At 49.3% G+C, this 18682-nt stretch overlaps 2 protein-coding genes across 10 annotated transcripts in view; both read right to left on the bottom strand.

The window, feature by feature from the left end:
* Positions 1 to 18682, bottom strand: part of Lgr6 (leucine rich repeat containing G protein-coupled receptor 6) — a 114274-nt gene that overhangs the window by 11895 nt on the left and 83697 nt on the right. For 6 of the 9 annotated variants that reach the window (XM_087193889.1, XM_004862220.3, XM_087193888.1 and 3 more), the window contains 8 exons: positions 9338 to 9406; positions 7309 to 7380; positions 7078 to 7149; positions 5557 to 5625; positions 4310 to 4381; positions 3158 to 3223; positions 2108 to 2179; positions 1638 to 1709 (listed from right to left, as the gene is read on the bottom strand). In XM_087193889.1, coding sequence (XP_087050015.1) covers positions 1638 to 1709; positions 2108 to 2179; positions 3158 to 3223; positions 4310 to 4381; positions 5557 to 5625; positions 7078 to 7149; positions 7309 to 7380; positions 9338 to 9406 — 564 coding nt within the window. The remainder of the gene's footprint in view (positions 1 to 1637; positions 1710 to 2107; positions 2180 to 3157; positions 3224 to 4309; positions 4382 to 5556; positions 5626 to 7077; positions 7150 to 7308; positions 7381 to 9337; positions 9407 to 18682) is intronic. The other 3 variants (XM_021242215.2, XM_021242214.2, XM_021242217.2) reach the window with 3 other exon arrangements.
* Positions 9413 to 17519, bottom strand: LOC147823185 (melanoma-associated antigen 10-like). The gene has a single exon (XM_087193891.1). It carries the CDS (start codon positions 14719 to 14721, stop codon positions 13933 to 13935), a length of 789 nt encoding a protein of 262 aa, XP_087050017.1. The 5' UTR covers positions 14722 to 17519; the 3' UTR covers positions 9413 to 13932.

The following is an 18682-nucleotide window of genomic DNA, read 5'->3' as shown; positions in this document are numbered from 1 at the left end:
CTAGGACAGTGGATGGTCAGGGTTATTGGCAGTCAGTGGGGTTGCTGAGGGGGCAGGGCTGTGCTGAGGGTGTGGCCAGTGTGCCTGGGATGGAAGCAAGAGGAGAGGAGCAAAGGACAGAAGATGAGCACAGAGAGAAGACAGCATCACACACTGGGGGAAGAGGGTGGTCAAAGTTGTTAGAGGCACCATCTATAACTCATTTATCCGCTCATTATTCATTCAGCAAATATTGGGTGCCAACTGTGTACCAGGGACTGCTCTAGCTTAATACTAAGCCATCCCAATTTGAAGGTAACAACCCACCCCCCACCCCACCCCCGATCTGCTGCTCAGGTCTGAATCCCATCCCAGCACTCCCTGCCCGCCCCACCAGGGGACCTAGCTGCTGTTTGCCTCTATACCCTGTCTCTCCTCTGCTTCTCTGATGATTCAACAAGCCAGTGTTGAGGATAGGACAGAGTTGGCTACAAGCAAGGATTGGGTCATTCATTTTGCCTGGCTGGGTCCACCTCATAGCCAGAGGTGAGGACATACGTGGTCTTCTACCGGAGATGGATTAAAGGAAGCCAGGGCTCCAAACCAAATACCACGACCACAGACGCTGCGTCGTGGAAACAGCCCTGGATGGGGAGGCAGGAAACCTGGCACTGTCACCAATGCACTATGTAACCAAAGGAAGTCACAGACCTGCCTGAGTTCCAGTGCCCTCATGCTTCAAAGGATAAAAATATCTGCCCTACCTACTGGCAGGAACGGAGCAAACAGGAGAGGGGAGATGGAGGTGAGGCTTTTACAAAGCTGAGGTCCAGACCCAGAGGCCACGGCCTGGGGGGGACCCTGTGCCACCGGGAGCTCTGGGCTCTGGCACTTGGCTTGGAGAAAGCTCCTGCCCCTGGGCCTTAGAGACATCACTGTAGAGTGAGGGGCTCGGGTTGGACGATCTCCGAGGCCAGGCTGGGGCATCCCAGAGGAGTCTTTGTGTTAAGCAGAAAGAAGCCCTGTCTGGGTGGACGTGCCGTCGGGACACACAGGCTGGCCAGAAGCCAGGTAGGATGTCAGCTCCTCTTTGGGTAGGAGCATTTGTGCAGTGAGCAACCCTCACCACAGTGCAACTCCATCAGAAGCCCCTCTGGCCCTGATATAATGGCCACTGAGCAGCTTGGCCTGCTTCCTGTTTATGTCCCATGTAATTTAGAGGACCCGTGGTCCCTGCTGCCCTGCAGAGTGGCAGTCCTCAGAGTAGTGCTCAAGCACTCTGAGACCCTGGCTTCCACATCAGCCACCACCCTCTTGCACAAAGAAGGAGTGGCCCACACACCCTGAACTGCATGGAGAGGACGAGGCGGCCGGGGTGGGTTGGGGCAGGGGACGTGGGGAGGACTGGGTCTGCCAAGATGTTGCAGAACATTAGCAGACCATGTTCCAGAGCTTACGGGAGGGAGGCTCTGTTTATCGGGCTCCGCAGTCTGTCAAACGGACTGTCAGAATGATTGATTAAGCTGCAGCCCATCTCCCTGGGATATGAGGTCAGACACGGATGTCCCTCCTCAGGGGTGGCCCTCCCGCCCCCCTCCCCCCCAGCCTGCAGCCCCAGTTGGTCTCTGTGTCCTGGAGGAGAGTCAGCAGGCACTTACAGCTTCACCAGGGAGCGCAGAGTGGAGAAGGCCTCTGGGTGGATGGACCGAATGGAGTTCCAGCTTAGATCCCTGCGGACAGAGAGTGTGTGACAGGAGAGGACAGTGAGACGTGGAGGACTCACTGTTCCCAGTCTGAGCTCTCACTCACATGCCCCCTCATCTCACTTGCCCCCAGTAGCAGTGACCTTCTGCTGCCCAACTCCCAACCTGGCTGTGACCTCAGAACAAGGGCCTAGCAGCTTGGCTCCTGAGCCTCACGGCCACCTGGGTCCCAACTGGAGAAACGGCTTGTGAACCCATCCGGATGGGAAGGTCCCTCTGCAGTGTGTGTTAGGGAAAGGGTGACAGAGCAGGGAGATGACTTGCCTGTCGTGTGCTTACATAGGACACGTGTGCTGTGGGTAGGAGCCTGGCAGAGGGAGACAGTAGCGCCTCCACTGCCCACCCTGGGCATTGCAGGTACTCACAGGGCTTGTAAGGAGCTCAGCTGGCTGAAGGTGTCCACTCCAATTTCCCAGATGCGGTTGTGTTGGAGGCCACTAGGGCAGCAAGAGGGACTGGATGAGCCTGTAGGCTCAGACTCTGGCTCTGCTCCACACCCCCCACCACTGGGAGGAAGAAAAGAGAGCCCCCCATTTCTCCTGGCATGGGAAGAAAGGGCCCAGCCAGAGAAGTCACCAGAATTAAAGGGAGCACAGGGGGATCCGGTTGCCTTGGGTAAGTGGGTCAGGAGACAAAGCCACAAAACCATCCCTGTGGCCCAAAAGGGAGTCAGCTTCCAGTGTTCCCACCGGGCCTGGCTCCCAGCCCAGCTGAACTGCCCCGCAGAGTTCCCTTCCGCATGGGTCTTCAGACCCCATCACGGCAGCAGGGCACTGCCCAGCCCTTAGGTGGCCCGGGTGACTGGGCTGAGAAGCAGAGCTCAGTATCCAGGCTGATAATGGACTCTGGACCTAGCAATATCAAAGACCCTTCTTTCATTGTCACCCAGACAAACAGGACAGACCCTGGCATCTCCTCCCTCTCCTGGCCCCTCAAAGCATTATCCTGCCTAGGTCCGCACCCTGGGAGGTTCAGGACGCCATGTGAGCTTGAGAGAACAGGAGCTGGGGAGCAGGACTTAGGAGTTTTAAAGTGATCTTCTTTCCCTGTGAAACTTGGATCTCATGTATGACTGTGCATATCTGTATGTGAGCACACACGTATACACATGTGTGTGTTTAGGGGAGTGTGAAAACGAGAATGCATGCTCTGAAATGCCTCGAAGCCTTCCTGTGTCCAGCCTCTTGAGCCCGGATGTGGCCCTGTCCCTCCCCTGGCTGCATCACTGCTGCGCTGCTGTGTGAGGCCTGGGGGTCACATCCAGGCTTCTGCCAAGCTCCCAGCCTTAAGCCTTGGGTTCAGCAAACTGCGAGGAGGAGGAAACTCAGCGTGTTTTCAACCCGGCTCCCACCTCCCCTCAGGCCTGCCCAGCTCTGGCTTGTGTGCCTTCGTCCCTCCCCAGCCCCCAGACTCACATTTCCTCCAACTTCTGACACCTGTGCAGGCTGGGCAGCTCCTCGATCTGATTATGGGACAGCTCCCTGGAGGAGAGAGGAGGCCAGGGCTGGGGGCAGCCGTGTGAAGGCAGGAGCGGGCTGGGAAACAGCTCTGGCCGGGGCTGTGCTTTCCTGTTAAGCAGCTGAAGGTCCTGGGGACCCTGCAGGGACGTGGCTGTGGACGCATCTCACACCAGGGTACTGGTTTCCTCAACTGGACTTCTCTTCAGGTGCCCCCTGCTAAGTCCCCCTCCTCACTGGGCCTGGGTGGGGCTGACTCGGCTTTTTTTCCAGTAGGGCTGCCTTTCCCACTGGAAACCCTGGAGGACCCTGGGAGCATCCTGGGGGAAGCCGAGTGGGAGCAAGAAGACAGGAGGACAAGAAGAGAAACAGCGAGTGGGCTGCAGGGAAGGAGCCAGCCAGCGAGGCGCACATGCATCACAGAGCGAGCTGTAAGTAAATAGCACCCGTAACCCCGCTCACGGAGGCGGCAGGGCCCTTATTGAGCATCTGGCCCTGCCCTTTCCCTTAACAGTTGAGGCACCTAAGATGCGTTACCAGTCAGCGGCAAGGCTGTGCCTGGAGCTCACATCTTTCAGACACCCCAGGGTCAGCATACCCATCTGGAACTGTGGGACTACGGCCCCTAGGAAGGAGCTTCTGATTTAAATTGGAGTCAGGGAAATAGAAAACTTCCCATGATTTGCCTTACCGGCCACTCAAGTACCTCCTTCAATCCCTGAAGGAATTCACTTTCTTGTACATATTAGAGTAATAATCCCATTTATTGGGCACCTACGGTGTGCCAAGGTCTTTTACATGTATTTTTTCAACCTTCACAAATTTATTTTCATTTTTCAGATGAGGAGACTGAGGTTCAGAGACATTAAAGAGTGACTCCAAATAAGTACAGCTCATGAGGGTCATAGCTGGTCCTCAGACAACCCGTGTCTGACTCGAGACATTGTCTTTTTGTCTTGAACAAGAGAGGACAGCGCGGCCCCTCTTGAGCAGGTCTCACCGGAAGCCTAAGATGCTGTGCCCAAGTGGAGAGAAGCAGGAGAAGCCTTTTCTGGGGCATCAGGGCAGTGGCACAATGCCAGGACTGTGGAATGCTTGTGAGCCACTCACAGGACTCGGAGCCTGGGAAGCTGCTGGCACATCCCTGGTGGGAGCAGCCGGATGCCCGCGCGGGTCAGGGTCCTGCAGGGAGAACAGAGACAGAGCTGGCACTGGTCCAGGGCCCTGTCGTTCCCAGCCACCCATCTCCAGCTCTAGACTGACACTGTCCTGGGAGGACAGAGCTGACAAAAGAGAAGTGATGAGAGAGACAGGGCAGGGGGTGGGACTGTGAGGACAGAAAGGAGCAGGCAGCGCTGGCATCTGAGTCCCAAGCGCCCCTGGGCCTGGAAGAGCTGGGGTAGGAGGTGGAGAGAGTGAGCCTCAGCTCAAGCCCACCCCCATCCAGACCATTGCTACCTCATCTCTCATAATGTTCTGCAGCAGCACCGGGCCTGTGGGACAAGGACTAAACCTCTGAGCTCTAGCGGCCATGGGGAGGAGGGGTCGCCACGGGAGGGAGTAGACAGAAAAAGTTCGAGTCGGATCATGGGAACAAAGCACAGAGTTTGCTCCCTGTGCCTTGGAGGAGGGAGAAGAGAAGGAAAAGAAAGGAAGGACCCAGGGACCCGGGTGGAGAGGGCTGTAGGGGCAGATTGGAGAATGGGCTTGGCTTAGGCACAGGGTGTCCTAGGAAAGACCCAAGGCCAAGGTCATCCTTGGGGAACTGTTATTTCTCTCATGGAAAATTTTCCACATGCCAGCGACTCCAGGGCAAGACAATAGAGGCACAGAGCAGAGTTCCAGTCCCAGTGATTCCGTGAATGAGCTGTGTGACATGAGGCAGGGAGCTGACTTCCTGACACTCTGGTATTTGCTCGATTGCTTCATGCATTCACTTGAAATGCATTGGGGGCCTACTATGCACCACTACCCCTTCCCTCTACAGGGCCTGACAGTGGAGAACCTGAGAAGGCCTTTGTGAGACGCAAGCCTCAGAAGGACAAAGGTGGCTTTTCGCAACCCTCGCTCGCTGCCTGTGTCTTCAGTGCATGCACAGCCTTGGGTTAGGACCTCTGAGCTCAGACCTGAAAAACCCAAGCACAGGAAAGAGAGAGGGCAGCCTCTCCGTCCCCTCCTGCCAGCCCCTGCCTGGGCTGAAGGCAGCGCCGCATCAGGAGATGACCACAGCCAGATGTGGGCCTCCCATCAGGAGCCAGGCCAGAGGAGAGGGGCAGCTTTCCCGACACAGGAGGTGGGAGAGCGCCTGGGTGGAGGTGGGGAGGCAGAGCAGGTGGAGGAAGAGAGAATCCACTCACAAGATCTCCAGGCTGGTGGTGCCTTTGAGGTCTGGGAACTCCTGGATGTCTGTGGCACCGTTCAGGGACCTGGAAAGGGAGACACGCTTGGAGGATGGGTCAGGGCGTCTCAACATCTGGATTCCTGACCCTCAGGGACTCTGCCTCTCAGGGAAATGTCATCTCTCCCCAGCCTCCCCCAAAGCACCGGTGGCCCTGGTGGAGGCTGAGTGGTGCACAGAAGGCTCCCAATAGCCATTTTCTTAGGCTGGCTCAGCCCACCCTAGCCCACATTGAGCCGGGAAACTTCAGTATTGCAACAATAAGAACAATAGCAAAAACAAAAAGGCAAGGGACAAGCAAATGTGTTGAAAAGTCAACAGCACTGTGCTTCTAAAAAAGTCCTTGGTTTGCTTCTTAGAGCTTGAGATACGGTCTCTCCTAAATAGCTACTTGCTGTGGCTTTATTTGAACTCCTTGTCCTTCTTAAGGTCACTGTATTTATTTATTTATTTATTTGCAGAACTGGGGATCGAACTCAAAACCTTGTGCTTGCTAGGCAGGCATGGCACCACTGAGCTACATCCCCAGCCCAATTTTTTAATATTTTGAGACAGGGTCTCACTACTAGTTTAGCCTGGCCATGAACTCACTATGTAGCCCAGGCTGGCCTCAAACTACCAGCAATCCTCCTGCCTCAGCTTCCCAAGTGCGGGGATTGTAGGTGTGCACCACAGCTTTAGACTGATGGTTTTCCTTGCCCACGGTTCCCTATCATAGTGAGGACATGGAGCCTGCAAACAACAGGACCACAAACAATTAACACCTGGAGAAGGCAGCAATGTCCAGTAATGAGTCCAGGATCAGAAGTTGGGGACCTGGGTTCATGCCTGGATAGTACCTGAGCACCTCAGTTCCCATCTATAAAATGGGCCAGTAAGAGCCACCTCCCATGGCTGGGATGAAGATGGAATCCACTAAGGAACATGAAGCAGGTGCTTTGAAGGTGTCAGCTGTGTTACTGCGAGACCACAGTGCTGAGAGCAATCCACGCATGCTTTTTGAAGAAGAGGGACTCGGCTGGGAATTGAAAGATTGGGAGAGAGGAAATGAAAGCACAGCTTTAGGCCGAGTGTGATAAAGGCCACAGTAAGAGCCCAGGGAGCTGTGCTCCAGGGCCACTGAGAGCCGGCCTTGAAAACACATAGCACTCGGACCCAGGTTAACTGTTCACTCAGCAGGGACGCAAGGGACAGCTTCCCTGAGCAGGTAACCAAAGAAGTCAGATGAAACGCCTGGGCCATGGAGAAGGACTCTATCCATCCGGGATCTGGGGAGGAGCCGTGGGTTGCGGAGATGGAGTGAGGCCATTCAGACAGAGCTGGGTACAGATGTGAGGAAAGTGGGGGCCATCTCCCCAAAGCCCATGCTTCCCAGTGGGGCTGTGCATTGCAGCGGGGAGATCTGCATGCAGAAGGCAGGAGCAAGCAAGGTGTGTAGAGGGGAAGGTCCAGGCTGCGGCAGCCCACAGGCGACACTTACAGTGTGTGTAGTTTAGGCAGGTATTGGAAGGCCGACCTTCCCACAGACTGGATTGGGTTATCATAAAAGTGTCTAGAAGAAAAGACCCGAACACCTAACTCGGCTTCTTGCTGCTTTCAGCTGGAAGCAAGGCTGACCACTGTTCCCTTCTCCTCCCAGGGGAAACCCAGCAAGAGGCAGAGGGAGGCAACCCTCCCACCCTCCTGCCTCCCCGCAACACGCAGCACTCACATCGTCTGCAGCAGAGGGTTGCCCATGAAGGCCTTCTCAGGGATGGCCTTGATGTTGTTGTTGTGGAAGCCCCTGGAAGACAGCACCCAGGACTGTTGGGCATTTGGAGAGAGGGAAAGACACAGACACCCGCGGGGCTTCCTGAAAGCTGACTAAACAGCTTGTGGACTGACAGACACCAGCCTGGAGATTCTAGTTCCAGTCCTGCCTGTGAGCTTCCTTCTCTGTCCAGTTACACACCCATGGTTTCTCAAACAAGGGCCAAGAGAGCAAGGCTGGAGCCCCAGGCTGCAGACCTCAGGAAGCCTAAGAGAGGAGCTCAAGGGCGAGGTGTCAAGGGGGATCCTCTCCTCGGTCCTGTGTGGCCGGAGCCCTGGTGGGACCCCGCTGAGGAAGCCAAGGGTGTGTGGTAGGAAAAGGAGGGTACAGAAAGAAGAGCACTTCCAGGGGACCCGGGCTGAGGATGTTCCTCAAACGGAGGCTGACTTGGCCTCAAAGCCTGGAAATGAAGAGACACAGATACATCAATAGCAGGAGGAGGGTTAAGGGGTAGAGTTAGGAACTGAATGACCATGGATGGCTATGGGGGATGGGAATGAGGGACCCAGCAGAATGTCTGGGGTCTGGAAGTCAGGAACTGCATACCTGATTACTTGGGAAGAACATGTTCCATGTTGAATTGAAAAGGGGGCCCTTTCAGTCATTCTCTTCTCCACTGGAAGTCTCTAGCTCCCTTTGTGTTCTCCCAGCCTCTGCTCCCCTCCCTTCTCCTCCTGTTGTCCCATCCTTGCTTCCACCTGCTGGCTTTCTCACTCATGAGCTCCCCGTCAGACACCGACAGCAAATGCCAATCACCAAGCCCGGTTTCTTCCTTCTTTCCTTCTTTTCCTTTTCTTTCTTTCCTTCCATCTGGGTTGCCTGCCTACCTTCCTTCCTTCATGCCTTTCCTTCTTTCCCTCCTTCCCTCCTTTCCTCCTTCCTTTCTTTCTTCTAATTATTCATTATATATTTCTAAATACTTTCTTTCTGTCTTGTGCTATACCAAGCACTGAGAGGTTGGGAAATTTATACGACAGAGGCCCTGTCCTCAAGAAGCTTTCTCAAAATAGACGACAGATACATAGATACATAGATAGATAGATGGATAGATAGATGCATGTATATATACATATATATGCATACATATGGGTGGATGGATGGATAGGTGATAGATACATACATAGTTTTGGGTAGATGAATGGTGGATGGGTGGGTGGATGGATAGATACACACACTCTATACATGTATCCTTCTGCTCCTGCTAACTAGGTCTCTGCTCTCTCTTCCCGAATGCTTTATTATTTCCTATCCTTGGCATACCCTATTCCTTCCATATCCTCTTGATTGATCAAATATTGTCAAATATTGTTCTTATTTCACATCTCAGCTCAAAGAAAAAGCAGTCAGACCTCAGTAACTCACTGGCATTGGAGGATTTCAATAGTTTCTCATTCAGATCCTTTCCTCTGGCTGGCCCAGCCACTCCTAATCTGCTCCCTACACCTGGCTTTCCCACCTTCAAACTTCTGGAAGAGGTGAGAAAGACCAGGGCTGGCACTCTTAAGTCTTAGGTGCTGGTTTGAGTTATGAAGATGCTGGGCTGTCTGAACGTTTGGGACTTGTTTCATAAATCCTCAGGCCCCCTTAATCTGACTCCAGACCAATTTATACTAAATTTCTTACATCCCTATGAGCTTCCGCAAGACAGGGGCAGTGCCGGGCCAGGATATCAGAGATGGCTCATGCCATGTGTCTTCCCAGGCTGAGAGGCCCAGGGTCATTTCTGGTGGTGACACACCCCCAGGAAATGCTCAAAGCCAGGCTAATGAGGCCTGTGACTACTTAGAGCAGTACTGGGGGCCAAAAAGGGCCTGAAGCTACAGCATTTACAAGAACCATGGGAGGTGAGGAGGTGAGGGATGCCCAGGCTGGCTTTACCCCCTGCCCTTGCAGGGAAAAGGTACCCACAGAAACCAGCAGAGGAGCTTACAGTTCCTGCAGTCTGCCCAGGGTCCGGATGGCCACGGGAAACTCCTGCAGCTCGTTATAATTCAGGTCCCTGGAATGGAAAGCAGAGCCGTCATTAGCGCAGAGGCTTAACGGGGCATGTCAGGGTCCCTGAGAAATGGAAACTTGGCTCTGGGGTTGGCCGGAGAGATGGGTTTCCAATCTGTTGGATCCAGCTGCCAGTGTCTGGAAACACATTTTTGGAATGCTTGTACTCCATTGCTACTCCACAAATCCTTAGGCTCCGAGTCTTTCTGGCACCAGAACTGTTTGGAATGGGGGATGTACTTCAGGGCTGTGGATACCTGGAGCTGCACCCCTCAGAAGAGTCTCCACAAACTGAGGAAAATATCTCAGACCTTTGGAGACATGAGGGGTGGAGGGAGAGGAAGAATGAGGTGATCTTTAACATCTAACATCTTGTTACCAGCATTAAGGATCCCAGAAAGTTCCACAGCTGACTACCTTGGCCATGGCTTCAGCTGCTATCTTCTAAAAATATGAACAATATTTTTTATCTTTGGATAGTAGCATGACTGCCAATCTGTTTTCTTTTATGCTTTTCTCATTTTCCTTTTTTTTTTTTTTAACAAAGAATATACATAACATGTGATCAGAAAACAACAAAGGTAATTTTTAAAAGGGGGTAGTAACCCCATTTGGCAAGGTCGTGGGGAAACAGCCTTCTCACAAACTATTAGTGGAAATTTGAATGTGTACAACGTTGTAGAAGTAATCTGACCATCTTTCAAATTAAAACATTCATACTCAATCATGCCCTCTAAGTCTAGGACTGTAACCTACAGAAGAGTCTGTACTCATGCGTATAGAGGGCCAGGGATTTAGCTCAGTGGCGGTGCCCCTGCCTCACAGATACAAGGTCCTGAGTTCAATCCCCAGTACTGCAAAAAAAAAAAAAAAATTGTAGAAAAATGCTCATAACAGCATGGTTTAGGTGCCCTTGGCGCTGGAGCCCTTGGTGGCCATGTCAGGGCGAAGGAAAGGAGGAGAGATGGGAGAAGGCCAATGGTAAAGTTGATATTCATCAGAAACAAAATATTTAGAACTATTCATGACAAATGAGAGCAGCAAAGGCAGAGGCAGCCTGCAGAAAGACGGGTTGTTTGAGTTTTGTGGGAGACAATGAAGAGTGACTGGAAAGGAGACAGTCAGAGCTACCAAGAGCTTTTACAAGTTTCACTCTATGCCAGTGGGGAGGTTTCCTCTTTGCCAGTGGTGAGACAGACTTCAGAGAAACAGCAACTTCCAAAATATGAAGTTGGCTTTGGTTTTATTCAGTAACCAGTGAATTAGCCCCATGGGGAAATGTGCCTTACTGGGGTGGTCTTGATGCCTCTAAGATCCTGTTGCTGAGATTGACAGTCACAGGCTTTGTCAACAGGGCTGCGTCAGTTCCAGTGTCCCTCTTGAGCCTCCCAGGAGGATCCTAGGACCCTATCCCATTTTCTCAATCTTTTAAAGCCACCCCTACCCTGACAACTTTAAAGGTTGTCCAGTGCCAGGGCAGGGGGGAGCACGTGGAGATCCTTTAACTACAGAGAGATTTGGCAGGGTTTTGTGGATAAATATTATGTTAACACAGAGATAATGACAGGCTCTTCTGCATGACAGGGTCATTACACTTAATAGTCCACAGGTAGAGCCAGGAACCCAACCCAAGGGCCAGAGCAGTGGTGACAGGCATCTGGCAGCCAGTGTGCAGGATAATTGTCCCCTTCCACACACACGCTAATTACCCGATTACCCTCAGACTGCCCTGGTGATCCTGGTAATTGCAGCATAAAATCCCTTCTGCTGGGCTCTGCTCTGCTTGTCCCTTACCGAGCTGCACACCTTGGCCTCCCATGTGTCACACCTTGATTTGGCCAGAGACGGTCCCACAGGCTGGGTGAGAGTCTGCCTGTGGTCAAGCTGAGGCCAGGACGGGTGCATAGCACTCTGGCTGAAGCCCAAGGTATCAGAATTGGAAGCAGGATGGCTTTACACTCTGGTGTTCCTGGAGTTCCACCAAAGGCTTCAGAAGATGCCTGGAGCATCAGGTGGCCGGAGGTGAGAATGGAAGCAGAAGAGATGAGAGAAATGGACACTTTTTGGTCTTAAATTATATATATAATTCATCTTCCCATCTCAGTCGTTCAAAATCAGGTGTCCCCCTTTTAACTTGGCTCAGTTCCCTTAGGAATTCTCCACTGTTGCCTGAGGAGAATTGCATTTTCTATAAGTTAGATGGATATAACTTCATGCAAAAGCCTTAATATTGAATCATTATCTAAAGGCAAAGAATTGCATTAGTCTGGCCTCAGAGCCTTTGCTTGCTGTTCTGTCCGCCCCAAGTGCTCTTCCCCCAGATCCTCGTATGACTTACTTCCTCGGTTTACTCGGGTGTTTGCCCAAATTACGCCTCATCGGAGAGGCCTTCTCTGACCACTCTATTCCAAAGCACACCCTGTCACTCATTCTTCATTTGCCCCACATGCTGGATTAAAAGTGATCATAGGGCTGGGGACATAGCTTAGTGGAGGAGTATATACTTAGTATGCCTGAGGATCTGGGTTTGACCCTAGCACCCCCAACACACTAAATAAAGTGCATCCTATTTTTTTAAAAAAAGAATCTAAAAAAGTGGCCACAAATCCTTTGTAGCTTCTCCTATCAAAAGGTGGCATCTACCTGAAGACTAGTCTGGCCATGCGAATAGCATTGATCAATAAAATGAGGTGGAAGTGGTATGGTCTGACCTAATCCTAAGTCACAACCCTCCGCCTTTACCATCTTAGAATCCTTGCAGTACCATGCAAGGAAATCCAGGCTGGACTCTTGAATGGGAGAGCCATGCGGAGAGAGAGGAACAACCAACAGCCAACAGCCAGCAGCGAGGCCCCAGACATGTGAGTGAGGCCCTACCCTAGCTGAGCCTCCAGATGACTGCAGCCTCCTGAGTGAGTTGGGGAGGGAGGACTCCAGCAGAAGACCCATCCAACAAGCCCAGCCAAGCCATGGATTAATGAGAAATAATAAGGTGTTCTTTTGAGCCACTAAGTTTTGGAGTGAGTTGTGATATAGCAATGTAATGAGACACCCTGCTTTCTTTTCCTTCATAGAATTTATTGTCACCTGACATGCATTTATTTTCTTCCTAACCAACCAGAATGAAAGCTTCTTGAATGCAAGAACTTACTCTATTTAATATTCTACATACCAGAATGATACCTGGCACTGAACAGGAACTTAACAAATACTTGTTAAATGAATAAATGCAAAGCTCTAAATAAATGGATTAATGAACTCTTGAGAAAATCTAGGGTATGTGGGGGTATGTTCTTAAGATTTTGAGGTTGAGTCAAAATGGCACAAGATAGTCGTGAGTGACGCTGTTAGCCACAGAGGCCATGGGATGAGGCCATGGGATGACTTTGCTATCACTTAGCCTTTATACAGTTCACTGGACTCATGTCCAGGCAGCCAAATTGAGTGGTTCCAGCCCTCCTTGGCAGTTTCTGGCCAGGAATTTCTGGTCAGGAATTTTGCCAAGAGTGGACTAACAGTGGGAAAAGACACATGGTAAAAGGCATGTGAACTAGAAGGTTATTTTTATAGAGAAATGTGGGAGAAGAAAAATTGTACAAATGTCAAAAAGAATTCCGCAAACTCCATGCCAATAAGGTGGCCTGGATTTTCCCGTTTGGGTGTCTACATACATTCAGTGACTTCAGAATTTGCCAAGGCCCTTCTTCATTTGGTCCTGTGTAGATATAACTTCTGGCTCTAATTGTCCAGGGAACTGGTCTTTGCAACTAATGTCTACCACTAATGAATTCAACTCAGTGCAACAGACATTTGTTGCCAAATGTCCCAAAATACACAATGAATTCTGCTGGGTAAAGCGGAAGATAGATAGATGGGTAAAAAATACTGCAATTTAGACAAATGCACAAGACAACAAGGTGAGCACCCTCAGCATGATGTGGCAGGTCCTGGAGGACATGCAAAGCATCAGGACCTTCAGAAACTATTGTTTTTTTTTCAGGTATGCAATAAATATAAGTTTAATAGTATAGAACAGCAGGGGAAAAGAAATAAGCAGCAGCCAATATTTGATTTTCATCCTTATCACTTTTTCTAGGGTCCCTCTAACTTGATGTAAACTTAAAATTTTCAAGGAAATTCCTAGTCCACTCCCATTTTATCATAAATAAATTGAATAGTTTTTCTGTTTGTATGATAAAACAGGAAAGACTGTTACATTTGAATGGAAAAGGCACTCCATTTGTGATCAATGTCACACAAAATCACATTCCCATCAGAAAACACAACCATCAACATCACAAAACTAAAAATACACAGGAGATCAATACCATTCAATAAATATGTAAGCTACTTCAGTCTCCCCAAAAAAGGACCATTACTTCAAAAAAAAACCATAAAGAAAACCCCTGCCCATTTCCAAGTAACCCAAGTAGAAGAGACAGCAAGATGCTATGTGATCTATTTTACCCCTCCCCTGACCCTTCACTGCTTAGAAAACTGCCTGCTCTCCGCAGAGACTGAAAATAGGCCTCACTCCTTCTTGGGGGAGAACAAATTCACTGACACCCTTGTGCAATATCCCCTGTTTCTCAGGAACCCTGGCTTTATACCTAGTTCTGCTTCCAAAGCCTCTTCATATAGTTCTGGGTAAAACTTGGGATCTGTTCCATTAAGATGGGCCATATGAACTAGGAGTTTCATCTTGCTGGTTTCAGCGTGGGTCCTTGGACCCCATAGGAACTCATTCCAAGCAGGATCACTGTTAGGAATCTGCTGGTACATCAGGTACTCTTCCCGTACTAAATCCTCAGTGATGAATTTCCAGGCTTCCTCAAAATGAATACACTCAGACTGAGCTAACATGTCCCATCTTTTCACTTTTTGGGTTAGGTCCTCCTCACTGATACGGTTGCCCTCTATGAAGATTAGAGACAGGATGAATATAATGATGTCGATTTTGAGAATGATTCTTTCATCATCGCCATCTAGTACCCCACTGTATGTAAGACCCAAGATGGGGACTAGCTCATATGTATTACCAAAGTAATTCACTTTCCTGATTTTAATGCCAAAGCCCAGATACATGGACTCACAGAGTTCCCAAAAGTTCAGAGGGAAGTTGTTACAGTAATCATGGGGCAGAACTTGCAGCATTTCTTTCATGGTGACCTCCTCCTTCGTTTGATACTCGTGGAGCAGAAATGACACCAACTTACATAACTTGGCATTTAGGAGCACATTTTTCAGGATGTGAGAGAAGCGTGCGTCCTGCAAGGAGCTTGAACCCTCACAGGGTTGACTCCTTTGACTGGAAGCCATGAGGACAGCAAGAACTTGTTGAGGATCAGAAGCCTTCAAATCTCCAGTGCTGGAAAATAGAGTGCTGAGCAATAGCAATTCAGCTACTCCAAGAATCCAGACCCAGATTTTGAAAAATCACAACTGAGAATTCTCCACTGCACAGTGCAAGGCTAGCAACAGAGGCAGGAATGGGTTATTTTCAGAGTCCCAACCTGGAATGTGGCCTTCTCTCTCACCCTCCCTCCAGAAACTGTTGTAATCATACCTGGGAGGGCTTCATGGTGACGTGACGCTGATTCAGGTCTTGATAGCAGGGCAAGATTTGAATGGAAAGGGATGGATGTATCAAGCAGGGAGAGTGTGATTTAGAGGAAATGAATGTTCTGCAATTGTATTAGGAAAGAACAAGTATAGTTTGGTTGGAGGAAGGACAATATTTGGAGGTAAATAAACATGGAGTGCTGTCTGCCCTGGACTGATGTATTCACTCCTACCAGGTCCCCTGACTCCAGGCCACCCACAGAATAACATTGCTTGAGCCCTGACTATATGCCACCCACTGAGTGATGTGGCTGAATGATCTCTTAATTCTCACAAGCACTTTAAGAGGTAGGCACTGCAGTTATTCCCATTTTACAGGTTAGGAAAATGAGAGACAGAGAGAGTAAATCAGTCACTCATTCACGAACAACTAATAAATGGTCAGGGCAGAAGCCACTGTCTGCAAAATCTCTCCTCTCTTTTCTTTATTATTGCCCTGTCCAACACCATAGGTATTAGCCACATGTGGCTATTTAAGTCAATTGCAAGTAAATACAATTAAAAATCCAGTTCTCAGTTTTCTAGCCATACTTCAAACGTTCCATAGATAAATGTGCTAGCAGCTGTCATATTAGAAGCCCAGATCTAGAGTATTTCCATCATCATAGAAAGTTCCATTTGATACCACTCTCCTATCATAATAGGGAGAATGCCAGGAACGTAGTTAGTGTATGTGCCCGCCTCTGCTGCCGTAGATGTGGCCACATGACTAGATTCAAAATCAAGAAGGTGGACAGTAGTAGAGGCATTTCTAGCACAGGGTGAATAAAATAGCCACCACTGTCTCTACGATGGTCTTCTTACCCTTCTACCCACTAAATGCAAAAAATACTGAGGCTCTGGGGATGGGGAGAACCCAAAAAGGGTTCACCACATGGAGGAAGGCCACCCTCCAAGAAGAAACGCTCTCCTTGGACTGTTGGAAGATCCAGAAATAAACCTCTATTGGGTCTGAGCTTTTATATATGCTTTGATCTATTTGTTACAACGATTCTGCCTATTTTAACTAAGTGTCACAGGCAGGATTTGAACTCAGGCAGTTGGAGTCTGGAGCTCACACTCTTAGCTACTATACATCTGCTAGAATAGATCTTTTTAAAATGTAAAGCTGATTCTGTCAGTCTCTTACACTGAAAAGAACTCCAGAACAAAGATTTAAAAAACAAAGTTCAAATTTCCTCAGTGGGCTCCAGTGCTCTTAACCCATCTTTCAGCTTCATCTGCATTTCAACCCTCTGAGTATTTTCACACCGTTGTATATTTACTTGGATCACTCTTGCCCTCAGCCTGGAATGCCCTTTCTCCACATCCTCAGCTGCTGAAATCCTAGTCATCCTTTGAAGTCGGGCTCAAATATACCTTTCTCCATGAGGTCAACCTCACGCCTGCAGTTAGAGTGAATCACTGACTCTCTCAGCATTATTCTGGTGTTTTCTTCCTCTGCATGCCCAGGATTGGACTGGTAATGATGATGGTGGTGGTAATAGCAGTAATTACTACGTAAAGGTCATGGTTCTCAGATATTTACATATATTACTTCATTTAATTCCCTTTGCCAACCCTTTGTGGTAGGCACTATTATAACCTCCACTTTGCACGTGAGAAACTGAGGCACCAAGGGAAGTAGTCACTTGGCCACAGTTCTGCAGCTCATAATGGAAGAGCTTGGCTTGAAACTCAAGCAGTTCAAATCCAGAGTGAGATTATCTGTGTGCATATCATCTCCCCTGTGAGACAGGAAGCTTGTTGAGGTCAGGGAGCATATGGGTGGATTTTTGGACCTCATGCAGTTCAGGAACAGGAACACACATGTGGATGTTTCATTGCTGAAGATGATTATTTGAGGTCATTGAATAAGGCCTCACAACGGGGGGGGGGGGGCTTTTAGCCTTTGTGCCTGGCTGCTCCAGGACAGTGTCTTGGCCCTGTGGGATTCAACTGTAACATGCAAACTCTTGGTGACCACAGGGAGAACCTCCTCTGGTATAAGGTTCCATCTGATTCTTCTGTTGCAGGACGGTTTATGATGCCTTAAACATTGGCTGGAAAACTCATCCATGGCTTTATAGCCTATTATCTTTTTTTTTTTTTTTTTGGTACCAGGGATCGAACTCAGGACCTTGTGTTTTTTGAGGCAGGCGCCGGAACCACTGAGCTAAATCCCCAGCCCAAGCCTATTATCTTTAATAACCCCCAGAATCAGCCAGAAGCCCAGGAAGAGTTCATTGTTCTGTCTGCTGCTCCCGGGAGCTAGAAACAGATGGGGAAGGGCTGAGGTTGAAAAACCATTCCCAATTCCACCCGGAGTTTGGTCTGGAAGCTGCAGCTGTCTGTGGCTAATCCTCCCCTTCATCTGCTTAGCTGTTTCCAGCCAAATCCAATCAAAACTGATGGCAAACTCATGCAATCAGTCAAAGTAGCTGAGAAGGCACTCAAGCCCTAAGCTGCTCAAGGACCTGCATCCCCGTCCTCTCCTTCCAGCTGGCTGTGCAGAAATGGCCAGCTTCTGAGATCTCTGGAGAGCCTCACTTCGGACCAGAGACAGAACTGCCAGGATTTCACAGCCCCTTCTCTTGTGTAGCTCCTTCTTATTACTTGATGAAAAAACTGGGGCTTAGAGAGAAAACAGTGATTTGCTGCAGGTTCCAGAATCGGAATTCAAACACAGCCCTTCTTGGCTCTGGCTTAAAACGTTCTTTATTACCCACAGTTGGATCCTTCGAGGGTACAGACAGCAGGGCTTCTTAGAAGCAAGCTTTCTGGAGACAGGGAGAGGATACATGGAAGAGGGTTCCAGAGCAGCTTCCTCAGGTGTTGTAAGCATGTCAAAGCCAAATGATTAGGACTTAGAGGCTTAGCATCTATTTGTGTGTCATCTGTGTTAGAGCAGAAGATTGTTGTTCTGTGTACCAACAAGATCACCTTGAAAAATCTTGATTTTCTTAGCTTGCCTCTTCACCTGCAGATAGGGATACCCAGTGCAGAAGCCCACTCTGCCCACCGGGTCCAGAGACTGACACAGAATAGATATTCAAAGAATGCCAGTTCCTTTCACCTTTTCCCTTTATTAGATATTGTGTACTGGAACACACCCTTCATTCATCAGAGCTACAGCAGTAGGTGCACAAGTTAGTCTACTTTTCACAGCAATTAAGAGCAATAAATATCATTCATTGAGCTTCCACTTACATGTTTACTCCCAAGGCTAAATCTGTGTTTATTACCAGATCATAGATAAGGCTTAGGAGGGAATGTGGGCAAGCCTCACTCTGCCATGCAAAACAGAAAACCAAGAAACTTCTGAGAGCTTGTAAACTTTGTACCACCTTTGTCTCCCAAAGGCCTGGAACTTTTGCCTCTCAAAGGCAAGCAAGCACAATTAATACATATCTTAATTGCCTTCCCCAAATGCAGCAGGAGCCTCTGTCTTGAATCTGACTCCACGTGCTTGGGGTAGAGGAGTTGGAAAGCCAGGAACCAACAAACACTTTATGACTAATAGCATTGTTTTACCTTCTAAACAGCCTACATAAAAGGCCACCCATTAATAAATGCAGCAATCAGTAAAACTGTCATCAATTTCTACTGAGAGACACAGACACACCTTTCCTCTCTCCACCTACACTCTCTTCCTTGCTAGAGAGAACATTCAGAGCGT

Source organism: Heterocephalus glaber, unplaced genomic scaffold (assembly GCF_053883595.1).
Source record: "Heterocephalus glaber isolate CG9 unplaced genomic scaffold, H.glaber_assembly_v1.0 deba00001600, whole genome shotgun sequence".
NCBI lineage: Eukaryota > Metazoa > Chordata > Mammalia > Rodentia > Bathyergidae > Heterocephalus > Heterocephalus glaber.
This window is presented reverse-complemented; position numbering and strand designations above follow the sequence as displayed.